General features: G+C 41.0%; 1 protein-coding gene across 1 annotated transcript in view; it reads left to right on the forward strand.

Annotated features, from left to right (window-relative positions):
- RGS9 (regulator of G protein signaling 9) overlaps positions 1–12,436 on the forward strand; it is a 68,485-nt gene that overhangs the window by 4,849 nt on the left and 51,200 nt on the right. The window contains exons 2-4 of the mRNA XM_063296539.1: positions 4,619–4,715; positions 10,122–10,172; positions 10,295–10,401. Of these exons, the coding sequence (XP_063152609.1) occupies positions 4,619–4,715; positions 10,122–10,172; positions 10,295–10,401 (255 nt within the window). The remainder of the gene's footprint in view (positions 1–4,618; positions 4,716–10,121; positions 10,173–10,294; positions 10,402–12,436) is intronic.

Genomic DNA, 12,436 nt, shown 5'->3' on the forward strand with positions numbered 1-12,436 from the left:
TTTGTCTCCAGGTTTCTGGTACAATGAGTATAATAAACACAGTAAAGGGGTTTTTTAAGGTCATTGGATTTATTGTCCTGTCTTTAAACAGGGGAACAGGAAAAGTAAACAGGAGATGGGTGAGTTTGATTCAGAGAAAGTAACATTTGAGAGAGTAAACGATCTTGATATTGTAGTTTAGTACATACTCTATTAAGCAGATTAAACACTACTGCCCAACTATTTATGAATCGAATATTAGACTAATAAGTAGATCTGCTTCAAAATTAGAAGTGGATTCTTTATCAGCTGGCCAAAGCTTTTAAGTGGCTTTCAGAGGCCACCAGTTATCTGGTGTAGATATGGAAGCATTAGATGTCCATGTATTCATGGTAAGTAATCACTACTGTCATATCTTTACTGTTTAAAACCTTATTGAGCTTCTTATCAGAAATGTAAATTAACTGGTGCCCTCAGATGGTTTGAGCTATAACCTTCATAACCCCTTGCTTCATTTGGCTTTAATTTGGATTCCTCCACTGAGCAGGCTGTTGGACTTGATAACTTAAATGGTCCCTTCCAAATCTTTGGCTATCTTGGTTTGAGCTGATAGGAATTGTAGCCTAACATGTATTTTATTCCTGTCATGAGCACTGATGGTGAGCAGGAGCGGGCCCCTATCCAGGGGGGAAAACGCATGCGTAGTAGTGAGGAGTTGAGCAGCCATTCAGAGAGACACAGATCAGACCCGCCTTGACTTTTGGGGTTTATCTGTCTGGGTTTTCCCATGCTTCTTCAGTTTGTTAGGATTTTCTGTCTAATGTAGCAGTAATAAAACACTAGAGACCTATTCCTCATCTCAGTGTGGTTCCTGACTGTTAGGACAATTCCACTGTTTCTGCCCATCTCATAAGATTCAGCAGAGTGGGCTCACTTCACATCCCACTTCTCAAGCAATGCCTTTGATGGGGCCTCCTTGGTCATGGCCCACGGGAATAGCTTTCTCCTGGAGGTTTGAACAGCCCTGGCACTTGCTATCCTTTAAACAGGCCTTGAAGACCTGGCTTTGCCCCAGGGTAGGCTGGAGTTTATGCCCACCTGGAGTGAACTATGTTGGGCTTGTTAATGGTACATGTCTATTTCCCCATTATGACAATTTTTTTTAACTTTTATGACTACGATTCTATTTTTTATAACACAAAAAGCATTCTTTGTTTTACAAAGTATTGTTTTTAGCAGTTAGGAGGCCTTAAATATTTAAAATTTGCATGCCACCTGTCAAAATCAGGTTGCTGAAGGCTGACTTAGAACAAATTAAAATAATCAGATAAGAAATGAAAAGACAATACAAATCCATAATGAAGCATAGCAATGCAAATGAGAATCCTAAAATTACGTAAGAGCAAAATCAACCACCTGCCAAATATATTTAAAAACAACCCACTGAGTAATGCCTGGGAAAATAAGCCTTCCCCAGCACCAGAAAGACAATAAAATTAGTACTGTACTAGGTGTACCTCCCTGGGTAGTTCCAGGATTGAGAAGTACTGCTCCAAGGTTCACTGCTCCTAAGTATGAGAGGATACCCGGAGCAGAGCCTCCAAAAATTATCTTCTGGTATATGTAGGAACATATGAGAAGAGGTCACATGTTTGAGTGTCTGGTCCCAAACATAAATGGATTGATAAATTGAATTGGGTCTAGAAATTAACGAGCCAATGAAGACTGCAACAATGTCATAATGTCCAGTTCCCATCAGTCCTCTTGCTTTGGTAAGAATTACACATTTCCAAGGTATCTTGGAAATTACGCATCTACAAGGTGGACCAGCCCAAGAAACAGATGCCACGTAGGCCTAAAACTACTTTTATTAAGATTGGTTATAGTAATAGAATCTTGCAAGTCTGAATGTGTTTCCCCTCTTCCGTCCTTTATTTATCATGTGAACTGGGGGGATGGGGTGCCTGTCTGAGGCATTTTTGTAACCCTCCCCCCCTCATCTAGGCTTAAGCAATATTTATCTACTCATTGCTGTGGTAACAGATCTTCCCTCTCTCTGTCAAGGTCATCCTCTTTACTTTCTACATCTACATAGAACTCACTGTATTGATCTAAAGGAAAAGTTACTAGAGTATAGATTAGAGTAGTGAGGTTATCTTTACCCAGGTAGGGCTATAATTTCACAACACAATACTGGATATTTGTGGAACTGTCTCCAGGAATGGTGTCCCCAACTTCCAACTGCTGCAGGTGATAATCGATGGTATCAAGCATTCCTGAGAGGTCTAAAAGGATCAAGATGGATACACTCCCCCATCCAAGTTCCAATGAAGATCATCTAGCAGAATGACCAGTGCAGTTCTTGCCAGCCAACCTGACGGGAAAGGATCCAGATAATCTGTTTCTTCCAGGATCCTTGAAAGTTGAACCACCACCACTTTCCCCACAACCTTTCCCAGAAAGGGAATGTTGGAAATTGGGCAAAAGTTATCAAGAACATCTGGATCCAGGGAAGGCTTCTTCAGGAGATGATGCACTACTGCCTTCTTCAAAACAGGCGTCGTCATTCCTTCCCTCAAAGAGGTGTTAATTATCTTCCAAATCCAGCCCCACAAACCCTGCCTGGAAGGGTATGAGTCAATCCTACAGGTGATAGCATTACACAGAGGACATGTCCACTTTCTCAGATTGTACAAGCACAAAAGAATCCCAGATAATTCCAGAAGACATTGGTCTGTGCACCACTATAGCCTCTGTTCTACTGGTATCCAAAGCAGACTGAATACAAGCAAATTTATCTTCTAAAAACCTGCAACTACATTCATTGTGACTGTTGAAGCAGTGGTTTGCTCATCCCTTCCACAAGGGTCTGGGTTACATGAAAAGGCTACTGGTTGAGAGTCTCTGGATGAAACAAGCACAGAGAAGAACTGATATTATTATGCTCTATGTAGTACTGAACTTGGGCTCTTATCATTGCGTGGTCATGCCCATTTATGGTTTTACGCCAAGATCATTCCAGGTATATTGAGTCACTTCATTTCCTTCAGCTCCTCAGTAGACCAAGGAGCAGGCTGGGTTTGGCAAATGGAGAGAGGCCACTCTGGGGCAATTGTATCAAGTACTCTGGCCACCTCCACATTCCACAGGTTGAACAGGCATGAGATAGAACTGTCCACCAGATTGTTGAGGAAAACCCCAAGTGCCTTCGGGAAACCATCCAGACCTATTAAGCAGCTGGGACAAGCCAAAATAATGCCCCCCCCCTGCAAAGGTTCAGGGCACCTGTGATCCACATATGATGAAGAAATGATCTGACCACAGCAAAGGGTAAATATTTATGTCTATCGTCAGATCATGTCTATTTGCTCTGAAGTAAAGAGCAGGTCTAGCATGTCCCCAGCCAGTGTATTAGGGCTGCAATTACCCATGGCAAGCCCATGGTCACCATGGAGGGTATGAATTCACAAGCTACATCAGAACTTTCCTCTAGGGCATGGAGGTTGAAATCCCCCAGGACTAACAGCCTTAGGAACTCCACCACCAGCCCAAGACAAGGTCTTGGAGCTCATGGAAAGCAGCAGCAGGCCAAGCTTGTCAGTGCAGGCTACTTCCACACAAAGGCACTCATGCCCAGTCATTTCCGGAGTAGTGCTCCTTGCCATGACAACCACAACTACCCCATCCATGGCTGCTGCAGGACCTGGGGAGATTTTTCATAGGACTACAGGTAGTCCTCAACTTATGATGGCAATTGGGACCAGAATTTCCATTGCTAAGCAATGCGGTCATAAAGCACAATCGCATTGCTTAGCAGTGGCAATCCTTGGAGTCCCGGTTGCCATCATTAACCAAATCCTGCAGTCATTAGGCGAGGCAACTTCCTGCCAGCTTCCTACAACCAAAGTCAGTAGGAAAGCCGACAAGAAGTTGCAAGTCCCAGGCTGGCAGGCAGGTAAGGGGCTGCTGCCAGATGGGGGAGGGAGCATAGGGGTGCAGGGCAGGGTGCAAGGGGGTGCGCAGATGGCTGGTACAGTGCAACTGCAATGGGACTGGGAGAGGGTGCATGGGTGGGGAGACTTACCCCAGCATCTTGCAATCTTCCCTGTTGGCTTCCCCATTGACTTTCTGGGGAGGCCGGCAGGGAAGGTTGCAAATGGCAATCATGCTGCAACTGTTGTAAGTGCAAACCGGTTGCCAAGTGCCCAGGTCACGATCATGTGACTGTGGGGGTGCTGGGACAGCTGGAACTCGGAAGACCAATCATAACCACCATTTGTTCAGCGCCGTCGTAACATTGAACGGTCGCTGAATGAATGGTCATAGGTCGAGAACTACCTGTACAGCCCCATCACTGCCCAATCAGATGTCAGCAAAGCACACCAGGTTAACAGGTTCATCCATCACCATGCTGTGGATGGAGATGGTCTTATTCTGTACCCACCTGCCATTAATCAGCCAAAGTTAGAACCAATGTCTCCAGTAATATAATACTTGAAAACATAGTGGTTTAAATATTTACTTACAGGTGCATTTAATTAAGACAAGGAATGAAAATAAAATATAATGGTTTCTGTTTATTTTGAGTACTCATGTGATTCTCGTTTAATTCTTAATATGTCTCTACTATAATTTGCAGTTGGAGATTTTGTTGGTGGAGATGCAAGATCCACATTCTGGCATCAAAATGCAAACCCAGAAGATCATAAACACCAGCATTCCACATGCTATGACTGGTAAGTCAGACATACTGGAAAATAGAAGGCAGTCTCAACCATTAGGTTTTCGTTATATAATGTTACTTAATATTCATCTGTCACTTTATTCCTGGCTTTGATGCCGGAAAACAGTCACAACAGCAGTCTAAGAAGAAGATAACAGAGACTACCATCCTGATGCTGTAGAGAAAAAGAATAATAAAGATTGCTTTTCCATAAGTATGTAAAGTTGCTGTATTAAATTATGCATACACGTATGTGTAAATGTAAATACTCAGTCTGTATTCTAGAAATTAAGGGGAGAGACAGAGGAATAGTGATGATTTGAGCCTGTATTTATTTATTTATTTATTAATTTTGCTTGTGTACTGCCAAATCTGCCAAGGACCCCAGCAGTTTGCAATTAAAGATAATGATCATCATTATCATCCATTGATACAAACACAATTAAAACATCCAAGATATGTAAAAGACTTAAATTAAATCTAAACATAATCCCAGGATTTTGACAAAGCTACATCATCCAGTCCAGCAAAAATAGCACCATAACAATACTAGGAATAATCAGTGATAAATATTGGTTATCAAATATCCTCTGAAAGCGATCCTTCTTCTGGAAAGTTAGCAAAAGGACCAATATGATTTCTAAGGAAAGACCACTCCAAGGACTGGCACCATAAGCAATGAACAATTCCTAGCCTTGTGTGTCCCCACTCTACCTCTTGATATCACAGAAGTAAGAAACAATCAGCAGACTCTCCCAGGATGACTGTACAAGACAGGTTGATTCAGGTAGGAAGAGGTGGTTCAGCAAGTAAGTAGGCACCAAGCCAAATAGGGCTTTATAGATCAACACCAGCACTTTGAGTTGCACCTGGAAACTTACTGATAGCCAGTGTAGGGTTTGCAGCACCAGTGTAATGTGCTTCTGGTAGCTAGAACCTGCCACAAGCAGGCTACCAGATTTTGCACCAATTGTCCTTTCTCTGTTGCTTTCAAATGAGCCCAGTGTGGAGGACATTGCAATAATCTAAACAACAGCAACACATAGTGCTGAGTTACTGCTGTGAGATCCTCACACTCCAGATAAGGCTTCAGCTTGTTTCACCAGTTGAAGCTGAACAAAGCCCTCCTGGTGATGACCTCCAGGAGACCTGCTCCCTTAGGGGTAGAGCTTCCCTCTTAAGAGACAGCTCCAGAGCACTTTGAGTTGCAATGAACAACTTCAGCCTATTCTGACCCATCCAGGTCCTTACAGCCTCCAGATATTGGGACCAGACCTCCACAGCATCACTGGTCCATCCCAGGGTGACAGTATACAATTGAATATCATTACCATATGGATACTAATGATACCACAACCCAAACCAACAAATTACTTCTCCCAGCAGGTTCATATAGGTATTAGGGGGATCTGAATCTCTAAATGCTCCTTCCTTCTAATCACTGACTGGAAGTGCCCACTAGGGAAGTAGCAGAACCACTGCAAACCAGTACTTCCAATTCATGCAGGCAGTTCAGAAGAATACCTCGGTTGCTGGTATTGAAAGTCACTGAAAGCTCTAAACAACCAATGCACCGAAAGCTATTTCAGTCCACGCCCAGACCTGAATCTCAGCTGAAAGAGATCCAGATAATCTTTTTCTAGGATATTCTGCAGCTGACTCTCCACCACCCTTTCAACAACCTTTCCTATAAAAATCTTGACATTATTGTCTGCCATTTGTAGACCTTTGATTTCCCACCATTTCTTCCATTATTTTAATTGCCACAGAAAATCCATAACATACAGAAAGACAGACTAGCTGTATAATACTTTTGATTGGTAGTAGAAGCTATTCATCTAGAAACAATTTCAGTATCTGTGTAAGATCTGGCAGTGCTAAGGAAAACTGTTTTTATCTTGCTTACCGTAGCTTATTCTTTTTCTGAGCTTTGCATAACATTGCTTACTTCAAAAGGGGATAGCGTGATGGGTATATACAGGTAGTCCTTGGTTAATGCTGGCAATTGGGACCAGAATTTCCATTGCTAAATGACACAGTCATAAAGTGCGACATTTACATGACCACGTCGCTTAGCAACAGCAGTTCCGGCACTTCCTGGTTGCCATCGTTAAGTGAATCCCGCACGATCATGAAGTGAGGACATCACGTGGTTGCCATTTGCAACCTCCTGCCAGCTTCCCCATTGACTTTGCTTGTAGAAAGCTGTCAAAGACGGACACAAATGGCAACCAACATGACCACAGGATGCTGCAACGTCATAATTGCAAGTCAGGTGCCGAGCATCTGGATTGTGATCACGTGACTGCAGGGATGTTGCAATGGCTGGAACTTTGAGGACGGGTTATAAGTACCACTTGTTTGGCACTGTTGCAGGTTTAAACAGTTGCTGAACAAGTGGTTGTTAAGTGAGGACCCCTGTATGTGTGTTTAAAAACTTACTGTTACCACTCCAGAACAATAACCTCAGCATAAGAACTGTAAATTTATCATGGAAGATAGTATCTTAGGCATGGGGTGGAGATTATATTCTGTCTCTGATTTACTCAGAATTGATTGCAAAATTAAAACTGTAATAATAATTTTGTATCAACAAGTAATATAGTATATAAAAATCTTTCTCTTTAGAGGTACAGCAGGATATATACAGATTGTCCCCTTTTTATTTCCTTTTCTTGCATATTTGTTTTACATTGGCAATTGCTTCTCTCCTCTTCCCTTCTCTTAGCTTTCTGTCCCTTTCTTATAAGGAAGTGTCTAATTAATCCTTTATTTGGAGTCGACCAAAGCAACAGTCTACCATCATCCCATCAGTCTACCATCATCCCATCACCCTTGTTCTGATTCTTACTGTGTAGACAACAGAGGTCATGAACTTTAAGAGCTAGTGTTTTCTCATTTTTCTTTGAGTAGTTTAAGAAGTACCCTTCAGCAACAGTCCCACTTCCTAAAGTATGCAAGACTTAATCTGAAATACTTGAGGATTTTCATTTCCAACCCCCAACCCCCAGATTCCATTTAAAGCCCTCCTGATTCAACTTGCCATGCTTTGCCTGCACGCATTTTTACAGTCCTTGTGAAGGGCAGCCCATTTTGTGTCAGCAGTCTGTCAGTCTAACTAATTCAGATGCTAGTCCTAGAAATATTTCTGTCCTATCAACACTATTTCCTCTTCCATGGACGTCAAGGTTTGCTGAACTTTCAGTACCTGTAATATGCATAGAATATGGTTTTCTTAACTCAAAGGCAATTTGATTGGCCTTGTTTTCATTCAGTAATTGTTTCATGGCAATCTCCAGATTAAACCATTTTAATTGTTCTGCCTACTTTATATTTTACTCATTTCTCAATGAAAAAAATAGTTGGAATTGTAGTGGCTATATATTTTAAGAGGAAGAAAGCATAGAAACCTGAGGCCGCCACGTTCCTCTGAATAACAGGTATAGCTTCATGGTGAGTTCATGGTTCTGACAATATGCATAATCTTTTAAGGGGAAGAGCAGATGCAGATAAGGTTACCTAAGCAGGCTCTGAGTGACAGGTTAATCTTTTAATTTCATCTATTTTGGGAAGCACTCTCGATAATGGGGATAAGAGCTCCTGACTGCTGGTGTGCATCTCAAGTAGTCAGTCACATGTCAGGAAAGGGTAGCATTTTGAATTGCATTTTGGCAACATTTAGAGCTGAACATGAATACATGCCCAGAGAAATGAATATGTTCCCAAATCAGATTTCTGGTTTTGACGTGCCTGAAAATGTGCATTACATTTCTGATTCATAAGTAAGATTTAAAAAAAAGAATCTCTTTAGAAACCACAAATGTGTCTTCATCATTTTCCTCTCTACTAGCAATTTTCCATTACAATTAAATACTTGAAGATGATGATAATGCCCATTCATATAAGTTCCATGAATACTCTTTTGCTGGCCAGGGTATAAGTTCTAGCCTTTGAAGTCTGATGCATGCATTTGTGCTTCATTTTAAATTTCCAAGTAACCCCTTAGTTGAAATACATGACTTCTGGCTAGCCTGCTGTTTTCTTTTGTAGAGGAAATAATACCTTCCCAGTGAGTCACCTTGTTGAGAGAATACAGTTCAGTTCCCATTTCCCCATATGTTGTAATACGATTTAGTTTTTCAGCTGCAAATCCAAGCTGCATTCATCTTTTAAAAACTAAGTGTAGCAAAACATGTACTTTGGAAATAGGTTAGTACTTTTGTCAAAAAGCAAGTACACCTAGCTTTAAATCATTAGAGACACAATAAATACTGAAGTCATAAAAAGTGCTGCAGAACTCAAGGTTACGATTAGGCCAAGGGATAATTTGGGGACTTGCACAATTATTTTGGTTAGGTTTAGAAAGTAGGACCAAGTAACAGGTGTTTTTTCTTAGTTCATGCTCTGATCCTTTCTCTTATTTCATACCAGTTTGTCTTTCCTCAGATGATTACAGTAGCTGAGATGAAGGCAGCCATTTTGAGCCACTGAACTTATTTGGAATTATGAAAGTGGCACTTTCACAAAATGGCCTTACATCTTGACTACTCAGAAAGTATCCAAAGATGACCTCCTCTCTCCCAATATATACATTTCTTAGAATGCAAATGAACCACTCACTAGTATCCTGGAACAGCCTCTAACACTCCCAGATTACCTTTGTTTGTTCCTTTCTGGGCAAGTAGATTCCTTTGCGAACAAACCATTAGGCTGCAGCCACCTTCCATTTTTAATTTCCAAGAATTCCTAGGTGGTTTATGTGAAGCTGAAAGGCATTTTTGTAAACAAAAACTATGCTAGAAGTCATCCTTTTCCTTTGCAGCAGCATGCTAGCTTCCCATTTATGTAAATTTAAGATAATCTAAACGAATTTAAGAGTCAGGTTAAGCACGGGAGCTTGACAAGTGCCCAAGAAGATAGTCATGGGCATATTTCTACACAAGTCACCATGGTGCAGATCCCTGCAGTAATTGGCTTGTGTTGTTTTTTAAGAGAAGTAGAGGCTTTTAATTCTTTTAAAAGCCTTTAAAAGAACTGTAAAGGCTTCCTGCAGCACATGTAATTTTTTTGATTTTATTTGCCAACTTTCTGTCCAAGCAGGACATGCATATCTACATTTCCTGTAATCCCACTTTCCATTTTGACCAGATATTATATGCAAGTTTTTAGAATGACACAAAAACCTGTTTAAATGAAAAATGGGATGAGTATAGAGTGATAAGCAATGATCCTTTTCAAAATCTCTTCAGCTCACCAGAAAAGCGTTATCTGCTCATGGTGATGCTAGTTACACCTCTGGATTTCCATTTCTCTCACAGCCTCTATAGATAAGCAGTAGTTCCTGCTAGCCGGGAAGAGGTGCCAGAATGAAACTTGGGTTGATTTAATGCTGCTGTCTGCTGTTGTTTCCGCCCTTCAGGTTCTGATATGCTGCAGTGGATTATGCAGCGTCTGCAGATTACCAGTGAAGGTAAGGACGTACAATTATTTTTTAAGTGACATATTTCCCCCCCTGAAGTGGGTAGTTTCTGACTGTTTGTCTTTACTGTGTATATCCCAGTGAAAGCAACTGACCTGTATTTTCTTTTTAAGAGGCACTAAATTTAGGAAGTATGATCCTCAAGCATGGGTACATCTATCCTCTTCAAGAACGAAAGAATCTTATTCTCCGAGCAGACAACAGTCTCTATCGATTCCAGGTGGGTGGATTAGCAGCCCAGATAGAATAAAGATAACCTGCTTTGCGTCAAGGCTTAAACTAATGATGCATTTTTATTTATTTCCTTAAAGCTTGTACTTGCCTTGAATCATAATGGCCCGTAAAGCTGCTTCCATAAACTGTCATAAAAAATGATCTTGGAAAGAAACAGCAACAAATTATAATGGTTGAAAAATGGTCTGGAAAATAATGGCAAAAGAAAAAGTGGTTTGGGGCATGATGCAAAGGTACATGTCTCCCTGACTTCTTCAGGCCATACCCCCCAGATTATATAATTCAGAATTGCCAGCCAGGACTTCTCATGGCTATATTGGCTGGGAATTCTGGTGGTTGTAATCCCAATACAGGTTGGAGAAGGCTGTGCCAGAGTAAAAGCGGGATAACTTTTTGCCTTGAGTTCTATCATAGAAGGTGGGACAGGAGTAAGGACAAGCTGCACAGAGAGAAATCTGTCCTTTTTCCTCCACAAAAGCTCTTCGAAAAAGTAGAGTTTTAGCATACCAGTCAATGCAGAAGGAGGTTGATTTCCTTAAGGAGTGATACCTTGAGTCTGAATGCCACTAATAAAGAAACCTTGTGATCATGTGCCACACCTCCAGCAGTGATGTCTGGGTGCCCCAAAAGCTGAGTGTAAAGATTATCAGAGCAGTTGGTCATACTAGGTCATACTAGGCAGATTCTTGTGACTGTTCATATGGGAATGTTATTCTATAGGCTCTAATCAAGCAACATTCTAAAAAGTCCTTTTCAAAATAATCTGGATGCATGCCACCTAAAGAGTGAATTGCTACCATATTTGTTAAATAGTACTAAACACAGTGCATGGGAAGGCTTGTAGCCACATGACTTGGTAAACAAGCAGTGCCAGCTGCAGCCAGCCAAGGACATCTAGCTATGTAAGGCCAAGGTGGCAACCACTTGAATGGGCATACCCCACTTTAAGATGCTGCAAGACAGATGGGAAAAATAATGGTGGCTTTCCCATGCGTAACAAGAGGAGAAGCTCATCATCCTATCTATCTATCTATCTATCTATCTATCTATCTATCTATCTATCTATCTATCTATCTATCTATCAAATTTATACACATAACTTCCTTGGGCAGAGCAGAAGGGAAGACTCACTAGTGTCAGGCCAGCAAAAGCAATGGCATGAATGAGAGACAGAGAAGTATAGCAGACAGGGCACCTGCCCTGACCAATCTGCCACTTCTTCCAACTTGAGAGTTATACTCTGGTTCAGGGAAAGATATTTGGCAGCAGAATATTACTATGCGGGACATCCCATTCTTTTTTCTCTTACTCCAGTGGGTTGAAAATTCAGTTGCCCCTACGTTTCCTGCCTCCAGTCTCCATAGTTTGCTTCTAACCTTCCCTGGCGTATTCTTCCATGTTGCATATTTTCCTTGTTATATAATTGAATAACCACAGACTGAAACACAATTTTGATGGAGTGAGTCAGCTATAGCTATTTCAACATAAAAGTGAGAAAGGACTGCAAACTGAGTACAGGTAGTCCTTGTTTAGCGACTGCCTCATTTAGCGACAACAGATGAAAAAGCAACTTTGCATTCAATCCTCACATTTATGATCTTCACAGATCTGTAAAGCAAAGGAAAGCCGAAGTAAGATCATAAGCAAAGTCGCGGTTTCACTTAGTGACTGCTTTGCTTAACAATCAAGTTGCCAATCCCAATTGTAATCACTAAACAAGGACTACCTGTACTGTATATAACATTTTCACCATGAAATGCAAGTATTAAGAGAGAATCTACAGTTTTAAAGCTTAAGAAATTTTACTAATGTTATTATTCTTAGCATCTTTGGCTTTGCCTCCACACTTTTTGGCTTTTCCCCATCATTGTTAAGGCATTATTCAAAGGTGTTCTAAAATAATTGGAAATAATAAGGAAGAAACATGTTGAAATGAGTTTAAAAACATTTTAAGCTTTATTGGCTAGCAGTGGTATACTAAATACAAGAATGATTTAGAAGAACTCAGTTAAGAAATTGAT

The sequence above is a fragment of the Candoia aspera genome, chromosome 2 (genome assembly GCF_035149785.1).
Source record: "Candoia aspera isolate rCanAsp1 chromosome 2, rCanAsp1.hap2, whole genome shotgun sequence".
Lineage (NCBI taxonomy): Eukaryota > Metazoa > Chordata > Lepidosauria > Squamata > Boidae > Candoia > Candoia aspera.